The following is a 12704-nucleotide window of genomic DNA, read 5'->3' as shown; positions in this document are numbered from 1 at the left end:
CATTTGAAATGAGCAGTAGATGATACTGTAAAGATGACAAGCTGCAGGAATACATTGACTTGATACTGACATGTGATAGTTTGGAGACTCAGCTTTGATGTTATCCCAGATTGCTGTATCTGCTAAGTGGCAGCACCAGGAAAGTGGCCTGTTGATTGACTGCTACTGACATGTATGACGGAGTTCTATGTGGCTAGTCATGTGCTGATATTGATCATGGACCAGCTGTAACTTACAATATGCCCTCCCTTGTTCCTGCTTGAGGCTGTCAATATCACAGCTTCCACCTGTTGATATGTAAGTCCTAGCATCAACAGCATTTGTACATGGTGTCTTGGGTAGTCTATGTAGTTGACTTTGGCAGCAGATGTTCATTTGGGTGAAATTTTGATTTGCTGTTTTTAATGGAGATGTGGTCACCAAATGACAACATATGCAATGTCGTGACCTTCTTTGGGTATGATATTACGCTGCACAACACTGGGGTAAGTAGTGTAGTGGATCAATGTTTGTTTGGACTCCATGTGATGCTCATATCAGGGTATTGCGCTTTTAAACAAGTGGACACATGGAGATCAAATATAAGGGCACAAACGCCTAAACTAAATGCTTATTGATTCTGATCAATGCTCCTGATTGTGACATGTCTGATAAGTAGTGAAAAGATTCTCTTGTGAATAAACATTTTTATATTTGACTTCCATAGTTATATAACTGTTGATAGTAATGAAATTATGTTGCTGCTCTTTCAATACTACAGTGAATCCCTTTGCTCCGTCAGTACCATGTCCATGTTCTTGTGCCATTCAACACTACGGTGAATCTCTTGCTCTATCAGTACCATGTCCATACTCTTGTGCCATTCAACACCACAGTGAATCCCTTGCTCTGTCTGTACCATGTCCATGCTCTTGTGACATTCAACACCACGGTGAATCCCAAGGGTCTGTCAGTACCATGTGCATGCTCTTGTGACATTCAACACCACAGTGAATCCCAAGGGTCTGTCAGTACCATGTGCATGCTCTTGTGACATTCAACACCATGGTGAATCCCTAGGGTCTGTCAGTACCATGTCCATGCTCTTGTGACATTCAACACTAAGGTGAATCCCTAGGGTCTGTCAGTACCATGTGCATGCTCTTGTGACATTCAACACCACAGTGAATCCCAAGGGTCTGTCAGTACCATGTGCATGCTCTTGTGACATTCAACACCATGGTGAATCCCTAGGGTCTGTCAGTACCATGTCCATGCTCTTGTGACATTCAACACTAAGGTGAATCCCTAGGGTCTGTCAGTACCATGTCCTTGCTCATGTGACTTTCAACACTACTTGAAACAACTGTGTGAGGTTTAGTCAAGTTATTTGATAATGATGTGATTGCTAAGAGGTTTGATACTAGGAAGAATTTAACAGTGTAAATTCAATAAAACAACATACAATGTTTATGATAATGTGATGTTAATGCAAGAACACAAAATAATAATGATAGCATGAGTAAAACCATAGAGATGATGGTGATCATGATGATGATGATGATGATAAAGAAGATGAAGAAAGAAAGTAAAAAAGTATTAATTCAAAGGAACAATTACATTTTCAGCTATATTCATGATGATAATACCAACACAAACATAATGATTATGATAATGTGATGTCAATACAACAAAAATTATTATAACATGGGTGATAATGATGATGATGATGATGATGATGATGATGATGATGATGATGATGATATGTTTCTGTTATGTTGTGAAGGATGTGCCCCTGGTCTGTATGGCTGACAAACCACCAGCCCGAGTCCCAGGTCATGTGGAGCGGCAAATTTCGTTGCCGAAGGAAAAAGAGCCTGTACCGCAAAAGCTGACTGAGGAGGAGGCAAAACAGCTGGACCAAGAATGCTACGAGAGATTTATCAAAATTAATGTCAAACACATCACTGATGGACAGGTGAGGCATTCAGCAGGTTGTGAACATATCTCCTTTGTGTTTCATTTAGAAGCAACTTCTAATGACATCCAGGCTTCATCTGTTGCCTGGTGCTTAGATGGCTGCCCAGAGTTCAAGATCAGTGGCTAAGTCATAGATAGCTAAGGCAGTATTTCTTGCTATCCATCATGCCATTATCGGGATAAAGCAAGCCCTGATTGGCTCAAAGTCGGTCTAATCTGTTTGGGATATAAACCTATGAACATCCAGGTTAGAACTGGTCTTCAATACCTATGCTTTTCATAAACAGCGACTAACAGGATTTGGTTGATTGACCTGCTGACTTGGTAGATCGATGCTCCTGCTGTTGATCACTGGATTGTCTGGTCCAGACTCGATTATTTGCAGACCACTGATGTATAGCTGGAATATTGCTGAGTGCAGCATTGAACAACAAACCAGCTAAGCGGGTGGGGTGTCCACATTGAAATGCCACATGGTGGACAAGTACTTTAGAACCAACTGAAGCCAGGCCAGTGATATAGAGTGACAAAGACATATATACGTACCTTCCTATATAAGTGCAATGATATTAAGCATGACATTAAACCACATTGTTTGCGCAGCTGCCTGTACTGTCAAGTAGTGATTTAAATATCGGAATGTAATATTGCTCCTTCAGAATAACAAACAATACCCTCAGCTGCTACCAGTTCTACATGACATCCTTCTTTACTTTGAGCTAGGTTTTTTGTATGACTAGAAAAGCCTTTTTTGACAAATGCATCCACAATTTGTCACATGATGTGCTTTTCTTTCAGCTTTACACAAATTTGTCTAATAATCATTTGAAATTTTTCTGTACACAAAAAAATTCAAAAACATTTAATTCATGTGTTGAAGAGTGGGGACTGGGTACTTTCCACTTGGGAATGAGATCCCCACTGTTGATACTAATGAAAGGAGGCAGCTAAAGTGTGTATTTGGTGATTACAATGGTTGTTCAGAGTGTAGTGTGCAGAATGGCAACCAAGTCAGACAACTCCTCTTTGTGACCTCTACTATTCAGTGTGTGGCTGGCCTCAATGACCATGATCAGTATAAGGCACTAGTTTATCGGGTGCAGAATGTCTGGTTACACATCCTGGTATACACTGCTGTCTACCATTGTTTATGACATGAAATAAATTGCATTACCATCATGCATGTCTTTAGCATAGGAATGAAAAGTTCTCACTGAAAAGCACAAGCATTATAATACTGATCTTAGCAATAGAGTTTATAAATGATAATACTAATGCATTTGTTGAGCGCCTAATATCCAATGCTGCTCACAGATTTATTTTATTGAGCATGAGTGCTAAGCTGTCTTTTGAATATATCAGTTTTGTTTAACTGAAATAAGGGGTTTTTTTTAGTAATTATTAGGAAATATTCACAGTCCTTTTTAATTCTGAATGTAACTTAATGGTTCCGAAATATGACAGTGTTTGTGTAAAATGAAAGTGGCCTCCCTACATATATATCTTTTTTGTGGTTTTCCCATCATGAACAATAAACATAAAAAGAGATGAAGCATGGTTTTAATGAAAATAGCTTTAGAAGTCAAAGAAGGAAAATTTAAACCCTTCCTCTTTCAGGGAGTAGTGAGTGGGACGTTGATTGTGACCCCCAATGCTGTGATGTTCGACCCAAACGTGTCAGACCCACTTGTGATTGAGCATGGCACGGAGCTATATGGGATGATTACTCCTATGGACATGGTGATCAGCGCTGCCATGTACCATGACATAGCAGCCATGAAGCTCCGGGGCAAGAAAGGGTAAGCAATTACTCCAAGCTTCACATACTCATGCTTCAGTGACAACCTTCAGAGAACCATCTTTGGTGATTCCATGCTGACATGACACATTTAGCTTTGAAGAAAGGTTGAGACAATGCTGAATTAGAAGTATACAGGTTGTTACATTGCTGAATTAAATAATTCTCCATATGTTTTTGAGGGGACAGATCATTTCCTAATGTTGAAAGTCATTATTTATAGGCCGTATTTAATATACACTATATCTGCAGGAACCACTAGGTTGAAATACTCACAGCTAACTGGATGGTTTGTAGTCAGAACTAGAGGTCTGACGATACAGAAATTTATGATATGATATGTATTGCAATATCTTTGAAAGATACGATTCGATTAACATCATGATATGCTCACGATATGCTATCTGTAGTAATTATCTTGAAACACGTATATTTGTATATCAAGTAACCATGTAAATTTTGACATTACCGTCAATTTCAAATGAAGTTTAACAATTTTTAGGTCAACGATACGTATCACGATGCAAAAAAAAAATATTGACATATTTATCGTCCGATAAATTATCACGATTATCGATGCAACAGTATATTGTCACAGCTCTAGTTATAACACAGTTGTCCATTGCAACAGCAATTTTAAACAACTACAGGAGTTTCTGTTGATAGTAGCAATTCTGTATTGTCAATACCTTTGAATTTAGATATCCCTAACAAATATGTTTTGCAAGTATTCAAGAAATGATTGCATATATACAGTTGAATTATGTGTTATGTAAAATTATGAATACTGTCAGATTTGCTTTTATCTATATGTGTGACAGTCTCTGAGATTATTGTGACAGATGTGTCGCATCTGGATTGGATTTTTCACCCACAAACTATTGGACATTTTATATACAGTGAAACGTGGGTGATGCTAGCTCCGTTATCTCGGACTAATGTACCAAGCTGGCTTCAACAGAGGTTTCCTTAGGGAGTATGCAACAGATTGTACCTGAATGCATCCTGGACTATTGTGATGTCATCGGTTACCAAGGCATTACAAACAAATGACATCACCAATCTCTCTACCGCTAAAGCTGTACAGCTTTTTACCTTTATAAGATGAAAAGGTTTAGATATGCATGTTGAGCGATAAATAGGATCTTGAGTCCATCAGCATGCGATGAAAGGTTAAAGGTCCAGGTCAATCCTTAGAATTGTTATCTTTCATTGTGTTGAAATCTTGATATCAAGACTTAAAAGCTAGAATCTCTGTGTATCTCGAAAGACATAGAAATTTGCCAAAGCCGACTGGATGGTGTCAGCTGATGACCAGTTGTATACACATTATGAAATCCATTATGTTTAGCTTTTCAAACTATTGCTACATGCCAGCAATACTTTGACTGGTCTAGACTGCCGTAGACTAATGCTAAGATTTTTTATAATAACAAAGAAACCTATTTCAATTGAAAAGGAGCTCAAGGCAGAACCTTGGGAAATTTAGACTTGCTTCATTTAGAGGTTTAGTACTACAGAGAGGGCAAGGCTGTAGTGAAAATGATATGGTTCAGGGACTGAGAGACGGACTAAGATATCCCCTGAACCTTCCAACTTTTTTTCAATTTAAATGGGTTTATTTGTTACTATCAAAAAAAAGATATTCAGAAACTTAGCATTTTGAACACTGTTTGTCTCATTATTTGCTCAGATGCATCTACTGCAAGGAAAGGTTTTTTGTCATACATTGGAGCTTCATAGATGGGCCTCTTAGTCTTATCAAAGCAGGGGAAACTTAAGCTGCTGAACTATTAGGTAATATAAATCCTTTGAACATTATGTAATATATTTAGTGTAAGAGATTAAGGCAGTAAAGTGAAGTTGGACTCTTTCTTATCATCATTGTCAGTAGTGATATTAGTATAGAGCCAAATAATTCTTACGTGAATTTATTTCCAAGGTCCATTACATCATACCCTTGTCTTAGTACCGGGTATCTCCCATGTCAAGAGATGGGGAGGAACTGGATGGGACACTACATAAACAGATCATAACCATAGTTAGGTACAGAAATCTGGTAGAAGGCCTTGCTTTTCATGTAAACAGGAATAACTGATGTCAGGTGAGAGGAAAATGTTATTGATGATACTCAAAGCATTGATTTCTGAGGAGCAGGTTAAATGGACAACTCCCTACTTGTGTGTGTGAAAGACATGATTGACAAGACCAGGAAATGTCCCTGTTGTTTATGACGTGCATACATTTCGCCAGTAATTGTGGTTTGGCTTTGTGAATTTCACCCACTTTACCACCAGGAAGTGGAGCTGTGTTTTAGAGAGAGTCAGTTATGTCTAGACCTTGTTTCAACCTACTTGTGGTTTTGTTGAGATACTTTTTGGCAAGATGGGATGAAGTTTTTCCTGTTTTTTAATAAGCCGTTGACAACTCACCATGAATGTCACTTCTGTTGATTTTTTTTTTATCAGTATGAGAATACAATAGGCTTGTGAATTAATGTGGATGTTTGTATAATGAAAATTGAATTAAATTATGAGAAGAGTTGTAAACAATTCCTAATTTTATTTTGAAGAAATTTTGATTCTAAATATCATCTCTTTCTGTATTTTTACACGTTTACTTTTATTTGAAGAATCTTCTGAAATAATTCTGAAATTAGATTTGCAATGACATGTCAAATTTTATGATAAGGATTCACAGATAATTTTAGTTCACAGTGGAAGGTTTAATAACACTTTGTTCAAAATTGATGTAACCTGCAAAACAAAAGACAAAACACAGGTGGATCAATTCAGTCATGCAATGGTTCAAAGGGAGACAACTCTCGTTGCTAAGTCTTGATGGCTGACTATGATTAGAAGTCATGTGGTATAATTCTGTATTATCTGACAGTGATAGTAGTCACACGTTTTTAAAGTCAGTGGTCAGCACACTTGATAACTCAGGTTGTCTTAAATGGCCACCATGAGGTTTTTCATGAAACATGGTTTCCGAAGGTGTTACAGTTTGATTGGCAATAGAAAAAAGAAACGGTGATGTATATTTTTGGATATGATTTTAATATTTTGTGAAAATTATGGCTATGGTTGAAGCTTTAGGGGATCTTTTTTTTTCTTAAGATATTCCTGTGATGGTTGTATTTTATAATAATAGGTTTATGTTTAGTTTTAAGTCATGAATTACTGCTGTGTATTTAATCATACATTTTGACCTATTAAACTCATGATCAAGTCACAGAATACTGTACTGGACATTGATCATATATTTTTGTTTTGAAGAGTTAGTGAGTGACCGAACTCAAGATGAGCTTTGTATGTATGTCAAGTGCTTATAATACAGAGCTATAACCTAAACATACAACTAAAATATATTCTTGACGATTGCTACTGTGAAATTAGAAAAATATCAGATGTAGCTAAACCTTTGTTTAGAAGTATGATTTTGAAATGCTAAGGGGATTTGATATTGTCAAATATTTTTTAAACAAGCAGTACAGATGCATGAGAAAAATCTTTAAATCGAAAAAAAAATCTCTCCCATTATATCTATTATATGGTCTCTGCTGTGCCAGATGTCTTGTAATTTCACAATGTCAGTTTTCATAAACTGCAAACAAAAGTTATTAGTTGAATATATCCAATAAGTTTAGAGGCTTTATCACACACAAAAGTTTCTGACACACCTCTATGGATGATCAACTTTATTTAAACTGTTAAAATAAAGCAGTTGATCATCCATTTAGTTCTATCATCTGTATACCAACAACTTCTAGAATACCACTCAAATTAATCACACAATTCCTGTTTGAAAGGTTTCTTTGTATGAACCAAGGGCATGGGAGACAGTCTCTATATTAAAAAGATGTATGTTGTGTAAAAGTAAAACTATGTAATCATGACTGGGTTGATTATTTGGAATGTATTATTATCCACACAAAGGTACCCCATAGTTACCATGTACCAGCAAATCTTGTATCCCATCAAGAAATTTGAATTTAAGGAGTCTGTGAGTAGAAGGCTAATTACAAAGCCTGCTCCTAATTATGAGACTGTTATAAACAAAGGCCATCTGAGAGCCTCCAATCATAGCAGAGCTACCATCCCATGTGAGTATGGTGTTGCGTAAGTCAGGCAACTGAGATGTAGTCATCTGCAGAACCAGCTTGCCCAGCTCAGGGTGGGAACTGATAGCCCTGCTTGTAACTGAGTTATCTCATTGTCCACAGATGTTTTAATGCTGGACCAGTGAATCAGATCTATACTGGACCGGTCAGTTCATGTTTTCCTGAGAGAGAGAAGAAGGGGTACCACCATTTGTTTTATCTTGTTTTGAGGATATTTAGTTGACTGTGACATAGTTTGTCTGTCCTTTGCTGTAGTGCACTTCATTTTTGTCTGTTTAAGTTTTGCTTTTTATTGTTTTGTGTTTCTCCCAATGGTGTTGAAAGAATGTAGCATTTATTAAGCTCTGTCATCTCTAGTAGTAACACGGGTAAGAGTTCTGCCCGTAACCCCTTCTTGAAATGTATTCAGTTTATCAAGATTTCTTCGAGGGTTTAGGGGTTTAGGTTTAGGTTTAATTACATTAATTGACAACAGAAAGTCACCTGACCAGGGACAGCTGTTATGTTGTAAATCTTGTTACATTGCAGCAAAGGGTTGATTGAGCAAAACATTTGAGGTGTAATTGATCTCTTGTGTATTTTGAAGTTCATTAACCTGTGAGTATTTTGTTGAATTGATGAGATTATTATGTGGTTCATATTGATTGACCTGTTACACATATACATTGAGTTGTAGGTCTCTTTTGGTATAGTGTCAGTTCAGTATTGCCATGCTCTTGACTCAGAACAGCTGGATTCTGTGAATGATGTTTGATAAGATGGAATAACATAGAGTAAAACTGTCTGGACTTTGCAATGAGTATTTCAGTTAGTAAGAACTCCACCCATACCCTACACCCACATCAACCACCAAAATTACAAACTGACATGCATACCGCACACTAAATATGCATTCAATATACTAGAACAGGTATTGAAAACAATCAAAGAATTTATTTCAGTATTGGAATATTACACCTGGAAGGACGTGTCATAGAGGAATTTTACTGTGTTAAAAGAGGGGGGTACGAGTGGAGCTCTTTCCAAAAAAAAATAAAATGGGTGTAAAATTTTATAATTTTATCACATGAACATAATTTATTCCCCAAATTTACTGTATTTCTTATACTTCACTTGTTTTAAATAGCTTTTGCTAAGGTTGGGACAAGTCTGTTCGCACTATGTGGGTACAGGAGCCCTGAAACAGCCTCTATCATTCATGTAACATGGACGTTGACTGAAACTTTTATCTTTATTCAAACATATAAAAAGTCAGAAGGAATGTTTGTAAAGTCTGAGAGATTTATGAACATTAGTGGCTTGTCATATAACCATAGCATTAGAGTGAAACTTTATCAACAAACAATATATTACATGATTAACTATTGGTCAGACCAGTCCTGAGGATGTGCCGGTTCCACTCTGAACCATCCTGACCCCAGTTGCCAATCTAAACCCTGGCATATGCTTAAAGGGATAATAGACGAGATAAAAAGTTTTATCATTTGTGATTCAGTGTGCTTCCATCTTAGTGCTAGAGTTCCAACAGGTCTTTTGCCATTCCAGTCCTTCTTACTCTGATACTTATTTCCTGGAGGTTTGTTTTGTTGCTATGCTGCATATTCTCCCTTGCTATACTGCATATTCTCCCTTGCTATGCTGCATATTCTCCCTTGCTATACTGCATATTCTCCCAACCTGCACTGCATATTCTCTCAACCTGCACTGCATATTCTCCCTTGCTATACTGCATATTTTCCCAACCTACCCTGCATATTCTCCACACAAAGCACCAAGATGTAATTTCTCCCTTGTGTCAGTGGCTCATGTCCCCCTCAGCCATCAGGAGTTTCCTCATCAGAGCAGATGCCCACCACTCATGCTTGTCTTGTGACTTATGAGTTACAGTATGCGACCTTGTTTACACAGTGTATTGGAGTGCAGACATACATTTAGCCCCAGAAATAATGTTGTCTTATGTTACAGTATATATCTAAAAGAAAAGAATAAATTGAATAAATGCAATCATATTAATAGGAGCCCCAAACATTTCTTAATTTCAGTAAAGAGCTGAAGCAGGCTAGACTTGCTCAGTCATTCTCGACTTGAGTTGGACTACCTTTTTCAAATGTATTTTCTGGGTCTTGGGCGATTAGATTCCAGGTAGTGTGGGCAGCAGTGGGGTAGTTTCATGCTTAAAGTGTTCACTCTGCACGCCGAAGACCATGGTTAGATTCTTCACGTTTACAATGTGTGATGCCCATTTTTGGTGTTATTCTGTGTGATATTGCTGAAATATTGCTAAAAGCAGCATAAAACTGGACTCGCTCCGGATGGTGTGGATCACTGCTATCCACTTGTGGTGGGCTTATTTCCAGGCTGTCTTGTTGTAGCTGTAGCTTGTTGACTGTAGTGTGAGGCTTTCTCTCAGTCACCTTGCCATCTTTGGATGGGATTTCATGTGTTCAGTTCGGAAGAATGTGATGTTTGTGAGGGCTGGACTTTTGAAGTTTGTATGGTATTTAGATTCATTTTACACACTTCATTTTGGTTTGTGGCAACATTTTCTTTTTCTGACATGAGATTTTTGAGATTTGCTGTTCATTTGATATCTATGACTTTGACAATCCTACATATGTCATATTTGGGATTTCTCTTTCTTAGTAAAGAACAAATTCTAGTACTTTTTTGGTTGAGTCCCATCTGGGATACAAACCCTCACCCTCATGTACAATGCAAAGTATGCCAATACATCAAGATTTGTATATTAGGGAATATTAATGAGTGATGTTTTGCTTTGAATTTGTGTGGGGTTTTTTGGTGCTTTTTTATTTTTAATTCCATATTTTTAAAACTTGTAGGTTTTGATGAATATCTTTTGCAACATAATTATATCATGCTGCAGAAGCTTTTTCTATAATGAACAGGACATGGTTAATGATTGTCAATCATCCTACATAAAAATATAATCCTACATGTCAAGGCTGGAGCAAACTGTTTTCTTGTTTCATAAATAAATGATGATGAATGGAAAAAAATCCCCAGAAGTGAAGCAAGAATAAAAAATTTTAAATGTCTTATGTCTAACTGCAAATGTAATGATAATCAACATCTATTTGGTTATGTTTTTTTAAACTGATATTTTATGTGTTTTTGTATGAAACAAATTGTCAAGAAAACCTGTAGAATAGGGAATTAGGTAACATGAGTCTTGCACAAAACATTACATGACAGAAACCATTTTCATGGTAAACCTCGATACCTGTATACATGTTGTGTAAAATATTTCTTTTTGCATAGATAAAGGTGCAGTGGAAGAAGCATATCTAGACAACACTGGAGATCTAACTGCTACAGTTGTTTTTTCAGCGAGGACCGAGCAACATCGCCACGGCCTGAAGTGTACCATGACAGGGGTTGTCCCCTCTATCAGGCTTTTGCTTCACTGCACGACAAGTCCAAAGACCATGTAGACACAGGCACAGAGGCAGTGCTGAGTGATTTAAGCCATCCAAGTCGATCCTCCACATTGGAGAGCTTGAAATCAGAAACTAACAGTATCTGTTCGTGTGGTGTAGTATCTCGAAATCAGAGTGTAAATATTGAATCACCAGATTTGAATGGAAACGAAAAACTTCCAGATGAGGGTGAAGCAGAACCTGCATCTAAAGATACTGGGAAGGGCGGATTAAAACAAACATCTGCAGAAGCAGGCACTCATCTGGGAAGTACTACTGAGGATACTGGTAAAGAGAAAGAGACTGAACAGAACTTAGGAAGTGGCCAAACAGGCACTGACGATACAATGGGAGCAGTTAAAAGTAAACTTTCTGATGGCTTGGATGAAACTGAGAGAAAGGTTGGGAAGGATTTGGAAAGAGATGTTGATGGAAAGTGTGATGAGAATTTCAATGATGAAGGTGCAGCTGGTGCTGTGACCGGACTGACAGTTCCTGAGAATATTTCGGAGATTTCCAGCGTGGAAACTGATGTGACTGAAGATGAAGGCTTTAGTGATGATGCAAATGTGACTGATGACAAAGGGTCAAGAAAAATTACCTTTGTGGATAGAGATGCTTCTGTCCTAACGACTGATGCTTCCGACCTTGCCCAAACTTCTCTCTCTCAGGACGAACCCCAACTGTCTTTAACACTCTCTGGTGAGGAACCCAAATCTGTGATATTGAACAATGCAGCTACTGGAGAATCAACAACTGATTCAGAGTCTGAGAGAGTGAGCCAAGAAAACCAAAATCCAAATGAATCAAGAAATGAAAACGTTTTTGTTGACAATAGTGATGAAACTGCAAATGTCAAAGAAGCTACTTTCGAATCAGATGACGGACAACAAGCAGACACGTCTGCTTCATCAGCTGCTTTGGAATCTCAAGTGCAGGATCAGACTGATGGAGGGTTCAGGCCTTTTCAGACATCTGCCAAACATCTGAGTAATTTTGTCAACTACGCAACTGGATTGTTCCGAAAGGATTCTGATGACCGCATCAACCTGGAAGACATCAATGAAGTGGTAGTGACGACAGCAAACAAAACACCAGTCATGTCCATCTTAACTACGGCCCATTCTGATCTGAACCTAGAAGTGGAAAGTGCCATCAAACTGGAAGACAAACCAGAACTGTTTCAAACATTTGACAGTAAGTATGACTTGTCAGCCTTAGGACTCTTATTTCAATCCAAAAACTATACATACGGTTAGCGAAAAGTGTTTTGAGTCCCATAAAAGTTACATTAATTCATACTGAGGGTGGAAAACATCATAGTCTGCCAGTATCCTGAATAAACAAGGTGAGGTATATTTTGCAACATGAAAATGATTTACTTAGT

The 12704-nt window shown here is 37.6% G+C and overlaps 1 protein-coding gene across 3 annotated transcripts in view; it reads left to right on the top strand.

Annotated features, from left to right (window-relative positions):
* LOC137277985 (oxidation resistance protein 1-like) overlaps positions 1–12704 on the top strand; it is a 101895-nt gene that overhangs the window by 75935 nt on the left and 13256 nt on the right. For 2 of the 3 annotated variants that reach the window (XM_067810009.1, XM_067810010.1), the window contains exons 6-8: positions 1766–1957; positions 3577–3758; positions 11229–12514. In XM_067810009.1, the coding sequence (XP_067666110.1) occupies positions 1766–1957; positions 3577–3758; positions 11229–12514 (1660 nt within the window). Of the gene's footprint in view, positions 1–285; positions 486–1765; positions 1958–3576; positions 3759–11228; positions 12515–12704 lie in introns of those variants that run through there. The other variant, XM_067810011.1, reaches the window with a different exon arrangement.

This window comes from Haliotis asinina, chromosome 3, assembly GCF_037392515.1.
Source record: "Haliotis asinina isolate JCU_RB_2024 chromosome 3, JCU_Hal_asi_v2, whole genome shotgun sequence".
Classification (NCBI taxonomy): domain Eukaryota; kingdom Metazoa; phylum Mollusca; class Gastropoda; order Lepetellida; family Haliotidae; genus Haliotis; species Haliotis asinina.
This window is presented reverse-complemented; position numbering and strand designations above follow the sequence as displayed.